We start from the raw sequence: 16,946 nt of genomic DNA on the forward strand, positions 1-16,946 counted from the left end.
GGCTGGCGATAGTTTGATAGCATGAGACTTAGCCCCTGTGGCATGAGGGAGACCTGAAACTTTACAGCTCCTTGAGTCTTTGGTTTACACAGAGGGAAGGCAGCTGCTACGTAAGCTGAAATCCAGTGATTTCACAAGCTCATGATCCTGAGCCTGTGACGCTGTGAGGACGCTGAGCTACCCACACTGAGAGTTTGTGTGGAGACAGAGAAGAGAGGGCAGGCAGCCCCTAGAGGACAGGCAGTAGGGATACTCTAGCCATCCCTACTGAGGTGCCAAAATCAGGGGGTGGGGGAAGCTATTTTATATGTCCAGTTGATTCTGTCACAATTGGACTGTCACAATCTGATCACAGCTACTTGAGAGCCCAGTTACCTCACACACCTTGAGAAACAATAATAAATTGTTGGTTTGGAGCATTAAGTTTTGAGGATGGCAATAGATAACAAAAGCACAACACAGACTCAAGAGCCTATGGCTGGGGCTCAGTCCTCCCTCTGGCTGCTTGCTAGCTTTGTGATCTCAGGCAGGTGACATTACACGGGCCTTTGTCATTGTGAACTAGTGTCCTAATAGCACCTACTTCAAAGCTTCACCGCAGGGGTTAATTTAACTTACTATATTAAAAGCAGGGCTCGGCAATAGAAAATGTTCAATAAATGTTACTTGTTATTACCATTTAAAATAAGAGACAGGTCAAATGGAAATATACTTGCCCTTTAATAGCAATGTATTTAGAAGTGTCACAGCCAACAGCGATTTGGAATACCTAAAATGAAGTAATTTAGGTTGTAAGTTCGGTGGTTCTGAGTCTATAAACTAATTACTAAGGCTAATAGCAATTTACATTTGAAATCTTTTTTTTTTAATGTAGAATTTTGTGCTTTGTGCTCTTTTCCTCTGTTTGATCACCTTCCTCCGTCTCTCTGCTTCCTTTCATTCTTACTGCTCATGAGACCCACAGATTGGGTTTTTTTTTTTTGCTTTCTTACATGAGTACCTCTGAGAGCAGATCCAATCTCACTTTCTTCCCAGCACCTCTACAATGAAGCCTATCAACTCTGTACACACCTGACTCAGCTGTCAAGTGTCTGTAACAGCTCCAGCTATTAACTTCTTTTTAGCCAAAGTCCTGGATCTTCCTATACTGACGTGACTACTCTTTCTACCTGAGGTCACGACACCTTGCTGACTTTGTCTACGCCTCCCCATTCTGGATTTCTCTGTGGAATTTGAATATTTTCATTCTGTCCGAAACACGTCATGTGTGTTACATATTCTATAAAGTAAATCTGGGAAAACAGAATACTCCTTACCTAAAGAGGGGCTTGGAGATCAAAAGGATAGATAATTCTCAGCCAAGCTTAATGTATTTAAACTGTTGTCCCTGTTAAACCAAGACATTCCGGGTTCCATTTGGAAGGCATCCTCCACAGCAAGACTTCATGAACTTTATTTCCTGCTCTCGCCCATAAGACTGACTTGTTCTCTCAACAGCCCTACCCACTGGGGCTTTCCTTGCAGTCCACTATCATTACATCTCTGTTTTCCCAACAAAAGTACTCAGAAAGACGGACCTGCCCTTTATCTTTACTAAATTATCCATACAAGGCTAACTGAGCTTCTCAAATGTCTCATTCAGGAACTTTTGTCAATCTTATTTGTAATATCCCTTGTCTTCCAGTTTAAGATTACCCTTAGACTCAGAATCAACAACTATGTCTGGAACTAAAAATATGAATTGACCTGCAGATAGATGTTGACAGGAGATGTGGGTACAGTGTGTGAGAAGCAGGAATAAGCTGTTTTCTAGGGTACCTGCTGCTGTAGACCTGAACCCTTTTCCCCCAGGACTTGCCTAATGGTAGGTGTAGATGAACAAAGAAGGGTCCCAGTAGCTGAGAGCCTATTTTTTAGTTATATACAGGTTTGGTTTTGTGGAACAGCTAGAGGCACTATCTCAACAAAGCCACATTTTCCTGTTACCTAAAAAAGCTATTGCATATGTCTTTATTACATTTCAGTGGGTGGGTCAATACAAAATACCTGCAATGGGCACAGTAGGTGTCTGGACTTTAACTGTCTGTCTTTGGGTGTTCCAGGAAGAAATAGAAGGAAGAAAACAATAGTAACAATGATTACTCTATGACAGGCTCTGTTTTGGGCACATTATATAAAATTTATCAATTTATACTTTCAATGGAATAGATAAATACAGTGAGATAGAGGTTATAATTCACTTGTGTGAATGAGGCAGCTGAGACTTAAAAGTGTTTAATAACTTGCTCAACTCAGTAAATGGTAGAACTTTTTGTTCCCATACCCACCAGTAAACCTATCAGATAAATATTGTAGAGACACAGGGCCTGGGGCTTGGTACACATATACAGAATCATGTTCCACAGACATGTCCAGTTAGGCTCTAGCTAAAGCTGTTGGCCCAAGTGGGCCGTGGACTAAGCCATTTGAATCTGAACTCAGGTTAGATTAACCTACTTTACAATGGCTGGACTGGGAAGGGAAGGGTTAATAGGGATCCCTAATTAATGTATTGACTAGTCAGAGAAAGGAATGGAGGATAACTGTGATGTTCAGGAAGGCATCCTATATGAATAAGGTTGAGCGGCATAGCAACTGAAGATAGGAAATACAGACCTAGGTTGGGGAGGAACTTGTTAGGTTCTATTTCTTGCTTTCTCTACAGATTAAGCTGTGTAGCTGGCATGGTAGGCAGGCAGGGCAGTGATGGGTTTGCACTTGCAGGCAGTTTCCTGGGGAAGCAGTATGTGTTCAACAGTGCTCAGGGGTGGGTCACTTCTGCATCAGTTCAGGGCTCCCTCTGAATTCATGAAACTTGCCCTGATGGAACAGGTTCCTTGTGCCGAGGTCCTGAAGTGTAGGGCACATGTCTTGTTTAATGCTGAATTCTTCATGTGGCTATTCATTGTGTTATGCCTGGGGCTGGGCATAGGCATTCAATATATGCTCATAGAATATAGTTAGGCTGAGAAGGAATGAAGAGAGGAGGTGTCTCACAGGGTGGAGCAAAGATTCAAAGCAGATGGTGATGCTTAAGAATTTGCGTTAAATTTCCTAACACTTGTGCTTACCCCGCTGCGATTTCATGTTGCTGTGATTTTGTATCTGACTTTTCCTCAATTTTCATTTGCATCTGCCTGTTCAACTTGTATTCTTTTTTTTTTTTTTTAAGATTTATTTATTCATGCACACAAGAACAGGAGTAGAGGCCAGAGGTGCAGGAGGGTGAGAGGATTCACCAGAGACAGAGCGGGGAGCAGAACAGGCAGACTGACGAAATACACTGCCAAGAGGAGAAGCAGGTGAGACAGGAGAGGTCTGCGGCGCCATGTGGGACCCTCGCTGGCCGACTGGGAATCAAACCTGTGCTGCAGAGGCTGTGGACAGCTCCGCAGCACTGCGCTCAACCGCCTGCACCCCCAGGGGGGCCCTCAACTTGTATCCTTAAACAGCCATTGTATGAATTATCTTTTCACCTTTCTCTCCCAGTCAAGATTGTTCACTCTTTCCTTGGGGATTCTTTGATAACTGTGTATCTTACGTTCTCTTAAAGTAGCTTATGTTTACCTTTAGGGAAGGGACTCTCTCTTATCATCTCTGTAACTCTCATTACTTAGCAAAGAGACTAAAATATAATCATGCAAATTTTTGGTTTTGAATGAGAAAGTCATGATTTTTTTTTATATAAAAGAAGACAAATATAGACTTGACTGGCAGTCTTCTTTGACAAACCATATCTAATGTCAGTTCTCATTACTTTCAGTTTTCTTTTATGCAGTTTTATCTTCAAATAGTAATAATTTTACTTTTTTTTAAATTTTATTTTTATATTCCCCATAAAATTGCAACCCTCTTATTTTGACCCCAAGCCTTCCTTTCCCCGCCCCCCAACCCCCATAGAATGTCTCTGGTTCATAGTTGTTTCTTGATTTTGATATTTTCTTTCATATAGTTATTCTTCTTCCTGGTCCCTTATTTAAGTTTTCTAGATTCCTGCTATGAGTGAGACCATCCGGTATTTTTCTTTTTCTTTCTGGCTTATTTCCCTGAACATGATCCCTTCCAGCGCCATCCATGTTGCTGCAAATTGCATGTGTTTATCTTTTTGAATGCTGAGTAATTTTCCATGGTGTATATGTACCACATCTTCTTGATCCAGTCATCTATTTTTGGGCATTTGGGCTGTTTCCAAAGCTTAGCTATTGTAAATAGTGCTGCTATAAACACAGGGGTGCAGGTGCTGCTATAAACACAGGGGTGCAGGTGCTCTTTCTGTGTCCTTTGGGTAAATACCTAGGAGTGGAATTGCTGGATCATATGGAAGCTCTATGTTTAGTAGGTCCAGAAATCTCCACACAGCTCTCCATAGTGGTTGGACCAGTTTGCACTCTCACCAACAGTGCAGGAGAGTTCCTTTTTCTCCACAACCTCGCCAACAATTGTTATTGCTAGTTTTTTTAATATGTGCCATTCTCACTGGTGTGAGATGGTATCTCATTATAGTTTTGATTTGCATTTCCCTGATTACAAGTGATGTTGAACATTTTTTCATATGCCTGTTGGCCATTTGCATTTCCTTTTCAGAGAAGTTTCTTTTTAGCTCTTCTGCCCATTTTTTGACTGGATTATTTTCTTTGTTTTTGTTGAGTCTCATCAGCACTTTGTAGATTTTTGTGATCAGTCCTTTATCATTAGTGTTGGGTGCAAAAATGTTCTCCCAGTCAGGGGGTTTATCTTTGTTTTGGTTACTGTCTGTGCAGAAGCTCTTTAATTTGATGCAGTCCCAGCTGTTTATCTTTGCCTTCACTATCACTGCTTTGGGTGATGTGTCTGTAAAGATGTCTTTGATGTGCATATCATGGAGTGTTTTGCCTATATTTCCTTCTATGTATTTTATGATTTCAGGTCTTATGTCTAGTTCTTTAATCCATTTTGAGTTGTTTTTTGTGCATGGTGTGAGGTAGTAGTCAAGCTTCATTCTTTTGCATGTAGTGACCCAGTTTTCCCAGCACCATTTATTGAACAAACTTTCTTTGCTCCAATGCATATTCTTTGCTCCTTTGTCAAAGATTTGTTGAGCATAAATCTGTGGGTTTATTTCTGGATTTTCTATTCGATTCCATTGGTCTGTGTGTCTGTTCTTATTCCAATACCAGGCAGTTTTGATGATTATGGCTTTGTAGTAAAGTTTGAAGTCTGGGAGTGTGATTCCTCCATTCCCTTCTTTTTTTTTTTCAGGAGAGCTTTGGCTATTTGGGGTTTTTGGTGATTGCATATGAATTTCATCAATAATTCTTCTATTTCTTTGAAGAATGTCATTGAGATTTTTATTGGAATACCATTGAATCTGTATATTGCTTTTGGTAGGATGGCCATTTTGATGATGTTAATTCTTCCAATCCATGAGCAGAGGATGTCTTTCCATTTCTTTGTGTCTTCTTCTATGTCTTTTAACAGTGTTTTATAGTTTTCTTTGTATAGGTCCTTTACCTCTTTCATTAGATTTATTTCCAAGAATTTGATTTATTTTGTTTCAATTATAAAAGGGATGGTTTTTTTTGATTTCTTCTTCTTCAGATTTATTGTTTGTGTATAGGAAGGCTACTGATATTTGTGTGTTGATTTTGTATCCTGCCACTTTACTGAACTGATTAGTTGAATTAGCTTTTCTGTGGAGTTTTTGGGGTTTTGGGTCTATTATCATATCATCTGCAAACAGTGATAGTTTGACTTCTTTTCCTATTTGAATTCCTTGTATGTCTTTCTCTTGTCTTATTGCTCTAGCTAGGACTTCCAGTATTTTATTGAAAAGCAGTGGTGAGAGTAAACATCCTTGTCTTGTTCCAGATCTTAATGGAATTGCTTTCAGCTTTTCACCATTGAGAATGATACTGGCTGTTGGCTTGTCATAGATGGCCTTTATGATGTTGAGGTATGTTCCTCGTATCCCAAGAGTTTGAAGGGCTTTTATCATGAATGGGTGTTGCACTTTGTCGAATGCTTTCTCAGCATCTATTGATATTATCATATGTTTTTTATATTTCTTTTTGTTGATGTGTTGGATAAAGTTGATTGATTTTGAGATGTTGAACCATCCTTGTGTCCCTGGAATGAATCCTACTTGGTCGTGGTGAATTATCTTATGGATACATTGTTGGCTTCTGATAGCTAAAATTTTATTGAGGATTTTTGCATCAGTGTTCATTAGGGAGATTGGCCTGTAGTTTTCTTTTTTTGTGTTGTCCTTGTTTGGTTTTGGTATTAGTGTAATGTTGGCTTCATAGAACGTGTTTGGTATTATCCCTTCCTTCTCAATTTTTGGGAAGAGTTTGTTAAGGATAGGCACTAATTCATTTCTGAACGTTTGGTGGAATTCATTTGTGAATCCATCACGTCCTGGGCTTTTGTTTTTAGGGAGGTTTTTGATTACCATTTCAATTTTGCTGCTTGTAATTGGTCTGTTTAGGTGTTCTATTTCTTCTTTATCTAGCTTTGGGTGATTGTAGAGTTGTAGGAATTTGTCCATCTCCTCTAGATTGTTGAGCTTGTTTCCATATAACTGTTCATAGTAGTTTCTGATTATTCTTTTGATTTCTGCTGTGTCCGTTGTGATTTCTCCTCTTTCATTTATGATCCTGTTTATTTGTGCTTTCTCCCTTTTTTCCTTTGTGAGCCTGGCTACGGGTTTGTCTATTTTATTGATTTTTTCAAAGAACCAGCTCTTGGTTTCATTGATCTTTTGGATTTTTTTTTTTTAGTTTCAATTTCATTTATTTCTGCTTTGGTTTTTATTATTTCTTTTCTTCTACTGGTTTTGGGTTTTTTTTTTTTTTGGTTGTTCTTTTTCTAGATCTTTGAGCTTTGAGATTAGGTTGTTTCTTTGAGTTCTTTCTTGTTTCTTGATGTGAACCTCTATTGCTATATATTTTCCTCTTATTACTGCTTTTGCTGCATCCCATACATTTAGGAAATTGGTGTCCTCCTTGTCATTCAATTCAAAGAATTTTTTAATTTTTCTTTGATCTCCTCATTAGTCCAGTGGTCTTTCAGTAGTGTGGTTTTCAATCTCCATGAGGTAGGAGATTTCCTTCCCTTCTTTTTATGGTTTATTTCTAGTTTGATGCCTTCATGGTCAAAAAAGATAGTTGATATGATTTCAATCTTGGTGTATCTGTTGATGTTTGTCTTGGGTCCCAGTATGTGATTGATCCTGGAGAATGATCCATGTGTGCTTGAGAAAAATGTGTACTCAAATTTTTTGGGGTTTAGTGTTCTACAGATGTCTCTTAAGCCTAAGCACTCTAGATCCTTATTTAGAGATTTAGTGCCTTTACTTGTTTTTTGTCTCGTTGATCTATCCATTGTTGATAGTGGTGTGTTGAAGTCTCCCACTACGATGTGTTTTCTCTGATATCTGTTTTCAAGATGATAATAGTTGTCTGATATATTTTGGTGCTCCTTCGTTTGGTGAATATATGTTAATGAGCATTATTTCTTCTTGAATTATTGTCCCCTTGATGATAATGTAGTGACCATTGGGGTCTCTTTTTATCTTATTGAGTTTGAAATCTGTTTTATCTGATATAAGTATAGCTGTTCCTGCTTTCTTATTTGGTCCATTTGCTTATAGGATTGTTTTCCATCCTTTAACTTTGAGTCTATTTTTATCTTTTGTAGCTAAATGTGTTTCCTGGAGACAGCAAAAGGTTGTGTTTTGTTTCTTAATCCAGCCTGCATCTCTATGTCTTTTTATTGAAGAGTTTAGTCCATTTACATTTAGAGTTAATATTGATATGTTAGCATCTGTGTTTGCCATTGTGTTTGTCTTTCCTTTGATTTTATTTATTTATTCTTTTAATACTTTTTTTTTTTTGGCCCTCTTTCATTGTTATTCGTCCCTCTGAGGTTCTGGCTTTAGGACTCCTTGTAGTATTTTTTGGAGTGGGGGTTTAGTCGTAATGAAATTCCAGAGTTTCTGTTTGTCTGGGAAGGTCCTTATTCTTTCTTCATAGAGGAAGGAGAGCTTTGCGGGATAGAGTATTCTTGGTTGGCATCTGTTTTCTTGGAGTCTGTTGACTATGTCCCTCCACTCTCTCCTTGCCCGTAGTGTTTCTTCGGAGAAGTCTGATGTCAGTCTGATTGGTTTTCCTTTGAATGTTATCTGTTTCTTCCCTCTTGTCAGCTTCATTATTTTTTCCTTGTCCAGGATTCTTGGGAGCTTTACTCTTATTTGTCTTGCTGTTTTTTTCCTTTTGTCATGGAAGTTTGGTGTTCTTCTTGCTTCTTGTATATCAATTTTCAACTCCTTCTTCACGTTTGGAAAGTTCTCTTCAATTATTTCCTTGAATATTTTCTCTGTTCCTACATCTCTCTCCTCTCCTTCTGGGATTCCTATAACGCTTATATTTCCTTTCCTCATGGAGTCAGATTGTTCCCGAAGTCTTTCTTCATTCTTTTTCCTTCGTACTTCTCTTTCCTTTTCTGTTTTGGTTCTTTTTATTTCTGTGTCTTCAAGAGTACTTATTTGTTCTTCCATTTTATCTATTCTGCTTTCATTGCTTTTCCCAGAGTTCTTTAGCGCCTCCATTAATTTTTGATCTCCTGCATTTCTTTAGGGACTCAATTTCATTCTTCTGAGTGTTGTTTTCCTTAATGTCTTCCATCAGTTTTTTCATCACGGCAATTTTAACTTCTTTTTCTGGAAGTCTCAGAAGTTCTTCCAGGTCACCGTAGTTGCAAACTGGTCAGTGTTTTTTTTTTGTTGTTGTTGTTTGTTTTTTTGTGGTGTGTCTTTTTTCTGAGGCATTGCTACTTTGCTTGTAGTTTTTCGTTTCCCTACTGCCTGTCTTCTAATTTGCCCTATGTGTTGGGACACTGTGCCGCTGGTTCTGGCTGGCATCTTTTTGGTGTGTTCTTTTGGGAGTTTCAGAAACTGGCAATCCAAACGAGTCAAAAATGTTATGCCAGAAGTCTAGTGAGGCAGTGGTACTTTGAGTATGTTAATGGTCACTGTCACAGAATCTCTCCTCCTTCTGTGTTTAATTACAAATGTGCGTCTTGAAGTCCCACAGACTTCTCTGGAGGTGGGGCAGCTAGATTGCACTCTGGGTTCCAAATCTCTGGATCCTCCTCTGGGATCCGACTTTGTGCCAGGTGGGGCCAGCCTTGAGGGGGCCTTCAGTTCACCTCTGACTGCGCAGGGAACCTTCTCCTTTTGGCTCCATGGGGAGTCTTCTGCCAGATTCAAGCAGTCTTTATTGAAGAAAGATCCCTGTTCTAAAATGGCGCTTTGGAGACAGGCACACTCTTCCACGTGCCCGGCCTGCCCCAGCCGTGGGTGCCCGCTCCCACTCTGGGTTCGGACTGCTGGCCTGAAGGGGCCTGGCATGGGCAAACTTCCCAGCTCACCTCTGGCTCCTCCAGGAGCCTTCTGCCAGTTTCAAGCAGTCTTTATTGAAGAAAGGTCCCTATTCTAAAATGGAGATTTGGAGACAGGCACACTCTCCTGCACGCTGGATCTGCCCCAGCCATGGGTGCCCGCTCCCCCTCTGGGCTCGGACTGCTGGTCAGAAGGGGCCTGGCTTGGGTGAATTTCCCAGCTCACTTCTGACTCCTCTGGGAGCCTTCTGCCAGTTTCAAGCAGTCTTTACTGAAGAAAGGTCCCTATTTTATGGGGTGTTGGTGATTTTTTTTTTTTTTTTTTGGTTGCTAGGTGGTTCCAGAGATCTCTCCTAGTGTCCTTGGGGAGCTGTTTTGTTTACCCCGTGGGACAGGGGAACATAGTGGGAGTGGTGGGGAAAGCCTCAACGGCTTTGGGGTGCTGTGTCTGCTTTGTGCCCTACCGTCGTGGGGAACCCATGCCCCGAATTTCGTGCCCCAAGTCTCAGTTCCAAAGCCCTCAGGTCCAGGACGCAGGCTGTAGCCCAGTTCAGTGTCCGCAGAAATGGTGCCTTTTGCACCCCGCTCCCGTGTCCGGGCACCTGGTTTCTGATTACTCAGTGAGGGACATTCACCTCAGTGAGGGCCCCCACGCGTCTCCCCCAAGCCTAGGTCGCAGGCGCGGGGACCTGGGCAGCCGCGATCTGCATATCCTTTTTGGGCTGTTTGTAGGGTCTCCAGGAGTCTTTGTTGTTCTCTAATGGCGCCTGGAGCCATTTGCTCACCTCCGTAGCGAATCCTGCAGGGTTCTCCATAGCTCCAGTTCATGGGGTGTGGTGGCTGAAATAGTTCCTTTCCACTCACAGTCCTGCTTGATGCATAGTTTGTTCTTGTTGGTGTTTTATTTTTTTTGTTTTTTCCTCCTTTCTGTTGGTCGGAGAGTGCCGACTTTGTGGGTGGGGGAGGGTAGCAGGGTTCTGAGCTTTCCTCCCTTCTAGTCCTCTTTTATGGCAACTTTCTTGTTCAGGTAGTTTGCTGGAGTCACCCGTTTATCTTCCATGTCCCAGTTCTCACTGGAACCTACCGCTCTTCCTCCCTATTAACTTCCTCCCTATTAACTTACTCGCAGCGTTTCCTCGCCGCCATGTTGATCCTCCGTTCAACCTCTAATTTTACATTTTTGTATGTATATATATATCTTACTTTATTTATTTTTTAAGATTTATTTATTTATTTATATAAGCACTGGGTACAGTCAGAAGCACAGAAGGGTGAGAGAATTCACCAGAGCCAGAGCAGGGAACAGAACAGGCAGACTGACGAAATACACTGCTGAGGAGAGCAGTGGGAGCGGCAGGAGAGGTCTGTTGCACCATGTGGGACCCTCTCCCATTGCCCGGGGATCAAACCGGCACTGCAGAAACTGCAGGCAGTTTCGCAGCCCAGAGCTCAACTGCTGCGCCACCAGGGGAGGCCCTATACATCTTACTTTAGATGGCAAACTCATGGAAGGTAAAAATCTGATCTTCAGTTTCCAAATTAAAAGTAATATTTTTCTTTGTAGTGAAACATTTACAAAACATTACTAATTATTAGAGGAGTGGTATTGTATGAACATAATATATACCATTTAGGTTACTATCTGTGTATTACTGAAGTAAAAATTTTGACCCATGTCACTTACCTTTTGGGCTATTGGGCATGTTTTTCCATTTTCACTAGGTCTCATATGAACAAGCATAAGTCCCGTGTTCTCATCTCTAGGAGAAACAACACATACAGCTGATTACAGACTCACAAGGGGAAAGGCCTAACTCTACCTTCCTCTAGAGCACGTGATCTGACTGAATCCTCCATGAAGAATGCTAAGCTCCTACAAAGTGGTGATGTGCATGGCTGCTTGCTGTTTCTGCCAGAGCAGCTGCATATTGTGGTCAGACCTTGAGGTCAGTCCCCCTGCATGCTGGTCCATATTTTGGCCAGTCTAGGGTTAACTGTGGGAATTGGAAATGAACATCCGTCAGTATTTCAACCTCCCCATTTCCTTAACACCTTCAGGAGGGGGTTCTGCTGTGGATAACTTGTCTTCCTCCTTGATGGTATTACCAGGTCGTAGCCACAACAGCCATTCCTTCTCTAGCTTCTACACAATTTTCCCTTCTATTGATAACACCTTTGGAAAATAGAAGAATAAGTTATGGAATTATTTTTCTGAAACAAATTATGCTGTCTAATATGATCTGAGTGGAATCAAAAGGGAGACAGATATAATTTCTAGTTTTTGAAGTACACAATAATCATTTTCTGCTCAGGTAAAATGCGAAGGCTCAAAATCAGAAAAGAAATTTTGAAAGTTTTACTCACACCTCTCCCCTGCTAAGTTTATTATTATTTGGAAAACAAATGCAGAAATACTAACAACAAACAAGTGTTCTCACTTTACTTCAAATATTAATTTCATTTTAATATAGACATATATTAGATATAAATATTATAAATGTGAATGGAATGAGCACATTTTAATATTTTTAAAGATTTATTTATTTATGCACACAAGAATTGGGGTGTAGGCCAGAGGTACGGAGGATGAGAGGATTCACCAGAGACAGAGTGGGGAGCAGAACAGGCAGATTGACTGAAATACATTGCTGAGGGGTGCAGTGGCTGAGCCAGGAGAGGTCTGCTGTGCCATGTGGGTTAGCTCCCTGGCCGGGGATCAAACTTGCTGCAGTGGGTGCTGATAGTTTCATACTGCTGAGACTTAACCTCTTGTGCCATCTGGGAGGCCCCACATTTTAATATTTTTAACTCATTGTACTATTTTCCATTAACTCTAAGATACTATTTTTTTCATTTAATAACTTTGAAGCCAAGAAGCATTTTATAATTATAACTACCAATAATGGACTTTCTCTCTCTTATATGATGGAATCTTTGATTTGGTAATTTCAGAAATATGGTATAAATATGTAAAAGATAACACTAAAGTTAATATTTCATCTTCAATTTTCTAAATAAATTTTCTTATCAGATTTTTTTCCTCTTTATTGTGACCAATTCAGTGTTTTTGCTATTTTTCTCAAGTCTCAGACTGACCTGTGTATCCTGGACAATTTGGTATGTTTTCTATAGTAACTGGGCAAATGTCCACAATACCAAAAATATCTATAGGGACACACATTAGAAAAATCAAGAGAGGGCTTCCCTGGTGGTACGAGGAGTTAAACACAGCACTGTGAAGCTATCCACAGTCTCTGCAGCACTTGTTCAGACAGGGAGCCACCCACATGGCACAGCAGAACTCTCCTTTCTCACCTGCTGCTTCCCTCAGCAGTGTATTTCAGTAGATCTGCCTGTTTTGCTCCCTACTCTCTCTGGTGAATCCTCTCACTCCCCACAGTTCTGGCTTACACCCCAGTTCTTGTATGCATAAATAAATAAATCTTTATTAAAAAAAAAGGAAAAATGAGAAAATTTTGTGTGGGAAAGAGGTGAATTGAGCCTCTCTCAGGTATTTTGTCTAAAGCAGCATTTTCTCCTTATCCTTTTGGGTCACTCTGTACTACTATATTCTGTTTTATTCTGTTAAATAATAGTCATAACTATTTGGAATTATCTTGTTTATTTATTTATTTACTTGTTGTCGTCTCCCATTTTAGAAGCATGTACTTCATGCTTCATGTACTCCATGAAAGCAGTACTTTATCTCTACTGCTCATCTTATATTTTGAACATTAGACAGTACTTGGCATAACGTGAGCACCCAAAGTCACTTGGAATGGCAGCAGACTAAAGAAAAATAGACATTTCCCTAGAAAAGCAATGCTATTTTTCCAGAAAATATTGAAGGAGGACTTAATAACTATACAAATGCCTTAGACATAATTCCAGCTTGGTAGTCTTCCTCCAGAAATTAAGTGCTTAACTGCTATCTTGCTCCAAGAGTCAAAGATGGGGTTTCTACTGATTCTACTCATATTAAAACCTTTCTGGGGCCTCCCTGGTGGTGCAAGGGGTTAAGCACCGCACTACAAAGCAATCCGCAGCCTCTGCAGCATGAGTTCAATCCCCAGCCAGGGAGAAGCCCACATGGTGCAGCAGACCTCTCCTGACTCACCCGCTGCTCCCCTCAGCAGTGCATTTCAGTCAATCTGCCTGTTCTGTTCCCCACTCTCTCTCTGGTGAGTCCTCTCACCCCCTGCATCTCTGGCCTGTACCCAGATCTTGTATGCATAAATAAATAAATAAATCATAAAAAAAAAAAAAAAAAACCTTTCAGTGACATTGAAGTTCTAGCATTTTGCTTAAGGATATATGGAGAGATTGTTTAGGAATTAATGATAAAACATCCTCAAAAATTATTGAACTGGATGGTTTCACTTACATGTGGAATATAGAGAAACTGAACAATGAATCAGGAAAAGACAAATCTTGCTGCCTGACCATAGATCTGAGGCATCCAGCAGGGGAGAGTAAGGATGAGGGGTCAAAGAGGAGAGGGAAGAGCACAAGGGACTATGGAGATGGATCACTAATGCTGTGGTGGTGGGAAAACTACAGGGACTACACCTGAGGGGAGAAAACAAATACTGTACAAAAATGAACAATGATGTGGCCTCCCCAGTGGCATACTGGGTTGAGCACCATGCTGTGAAGCTGTCCGCAGCCTCTGCAGCGTGGGTTCCATTCCTGGTCAGCCAGGGAGATTCCCACATGTTGTGGCAGATGTCTCCTGTCTCACCCGCTGCTCCCCTCAACAGTGTATTTTGGTCATCTGCCTGTTCTGTTCCTTGCTCTGTCTCTGGTGAATCCTCTCACCCTCCTGCACCTCTGGCCTTACCATTTCTTCTATAAATAAATAAATCCTTAAAAAAAATGAACAATGATGTAAGAAAATAAATAAGTAAATTCAATAAAAAATATCAAGACCCATGGACTTCCCTTAAAAATGCCCACCCCCAATACTGAATTAAGCAATAGCTCATTATTTGCACCTACATTTGGATGGATAAGGCCCTTTACATAGGTTTTGTTTACATTTAATTACAAGGAGTATTCTTCATTTTATAGAAGACTACTAATTTCACATATATCCAAACACTAAAATAATTTTAAACCTGGAAATTTTTATTTTATTTTATTTTATTTTTTTAAATAATAAATTTTATTTTTATATTCCCCCATAAAATTGTAAACCCCCCATTCCGACCCCAATCCCTCCCCTCCAACCCCCCACCCCCAAAAAAGTGTCTCTGATTCATAGTTTTTTGTTGATTTTGATTTTCACTTTCTTATAGTTATTCATTTTCCTGGTGCCTTATTTAAGTTTTCTAGATTCCTGCTATGAGTAAGACCATCCGGTATTTTTCTTTTTCTTTTTGGTTTATTTCGCTGAGCATGATCCCTTCCAGCGCCATCCATGTTGCTGCAAATTGCATGTGTTTATCTTTTTTGAATGCTGAGTAATATTCCATGGTATATATGGACCACAACTTCTTGATCCAGTCATCTATTTTGGGGTATTTGGGCTGTTTCCAAAGCTTAGCTATTGTAAATAGTGCTGCTATAAACATAGGGGTGCAGGTGTTCTTTGGAATTGATGTTTCTGTGTCTTTTGGGTAAATACCTAGGAGTGGAATTGCTGGATCATATGGAAGCTCTATGTTTAGTAGGTCCAGAAATCTCCACACAGCTCTCCATAGTGGTTGGACCAGTTTGCACTCCCACCAACAGTGCAGGAGAGTTCCTTTTTCTCCACACCCTCGCCAACATTTGTTGTTGCTAGTTTTTTTAATATGCGCCATTCTCACTGGTGTAAGATGGTATCTCATGGTACTGTTGATTTGCATTTCCCTGATTACAAGTGATGTTGAACATTTTTTCATATGTCTGTTGGCCATTTGCATTTCCTCTTCAGAGAAGTTTCTTTTTAGCTCTTCTGCCCATTTTTTGACTGGATTATTTTCTTTGTTGTTGCTGAGTCTCATCAGCTCTTTGCAGATTTTTGTGATCAGTCCTTTATCATTAGTGCTGTGTGCAAAAATGTTCTCCCAGTTGGTGGGGTTTCTCTTTGTTTTTGTTATTGTCTCTTTTGCTGTGCAGAAGCTCTTTAATTTGATGTAGTCCCAGCTGTTTATCTTTGTCTTCACTATCACTGCTTTGGGTGATGTGTCTGTAAAGATGTCTTTGATATGCAAATCATGTAGTGTTTCGCCTATATTTCCTTCTATGTATTTTATGGTTTCAGGTCTTATGTCTAGTTCTTTAATCCACTTTGAGTTGATTTTTGTGTATGGTGTGAGGGAGTGGTCAAGCTTCATTCTTTTGCATGTTGCAACCCAATTTTCCCAGCACCATTTATTGAACAAACTTTCTTTGCTCCATTGCATAGTCTTTGCTCCTTTGTCAAAGATTAGTTGACCATAAATCTGTGGGTTTATTTCTGGATTTTCTATTCGATTCCATTGGTCTGTATGTCTGTTCTTGTTCCAATACCATGCAGTTTTGATGATTATGGCTTTGTAGTATAGTTTGAAGTCTGGGAGTGTAATGCCTCCATTCCCTTCTTTTTTTTTTCAGGAGAGCTTTGGCTATTCGGGGTTTTTTGTGATTCCATATGAATTTCATCAATAATTGTTCTATTTCTTTGAAGAATGACATTGAAATTTTGATTGGAATAGCATTGAATCTGTATATTGCTTTTGGTAGGATGGCCATTTTAATAATGTTTATTCTTCCAATCCATGAGCAGGGGATGTCTTTCCATTTCTTTGTGTCTTCTTCTATTTCTTTTAACAGTGTTTTATAGTTTTCTTTGTATAGGTCCTTTACCTCTTTTGTTAGATTTATTCCCAAATATTTGATTTTTTTTGTTTCGATAAAAAAAGGGATTTTTTTTTGATTTCTTCTTCTTCAGATTTATTTTTTGTGTATAGGAAGGCTACTGACTTTTGCATGTTGATTTTGTATCCTGCCACTTTACTGAATTGATTGATGAGTTGAATTAGTTTTTCTGTGGAGATTTTGGGGTTCTCTATGTATATTATCATATCATCTGCAAATAGTGATAGTTTGACTTCTTCTTCTCCTATTTGGATTCCTTGGATGTCTTGCTCTGTCTTATTGCTCTGGCTAGGACTTCCAGTATTATATTGAAAAGCAGTGGTGAGAGTGGACATCCTTGTCTTGTTCCAGATCTTAATGGAATTGCTTTCAGCTTTTCACCATTGAGAATGATACTGGCTGTTGGCTTGTCATAGATGGCATTTATGATGTTGAGGTATGTTCCTCGTATCCCAAGAATTTCCACGGCTTTTATCATGAATGGGTGTTGCACTTTGTCGAATGCTTCTCAGCATCTATTGATATTATCATATGGTTCTTATATTTCTTTTTGTTGATGTGTTGGATAATGTTAATTGATTTTGAGATGTTGAACCATCCTTGTGTCCCTGGAATGAATCCTACTTGGTCGTGGTGAATTATCTTATGGACACATTGTTGGATTCTGATAGCTAAAATTTTATTGA

At 39.8% G+C, this 16,946-nt stretch overlaps 1 protein-coding gene across 1 annotated transcript in view; it reads right to left on the reverse strand.

The window, feature by feature from the left end:
* CATSPERE (catsper channel auxiliary subunit epsilon) overlaps positions 1-16,946 on the reverse strand; it is a gene marked incomplete at both ends in the record, with an annotated part of 196,717 nt that overhangs the window by 56,525 nt on the left and 123,246 nt on the right. The window contains 2 exons of the mRNA XM_084254054.1: positions 717-769; positions 11,102-11,177. Coding sequence (XP_084110180.1) covers positions 717-769; positions 11,102-11,177 — 129 coding nt within the window. The remainder of the gene's footprint in view (positions 1-716; positions 770-11,101; positions 11,178-16,946) is intronic.

Source organism: Talpa europaea, assembly GCF_964194135.1.
Source record: "Talpa europaea genome assembly, chromosome: 14".
NCBI classification, from domain to species: Eukaryota; Metazoa; Chordata; class Mammalia; order Eulipotyphla; family Talpidae; genus Talpa; species Talpa europaea.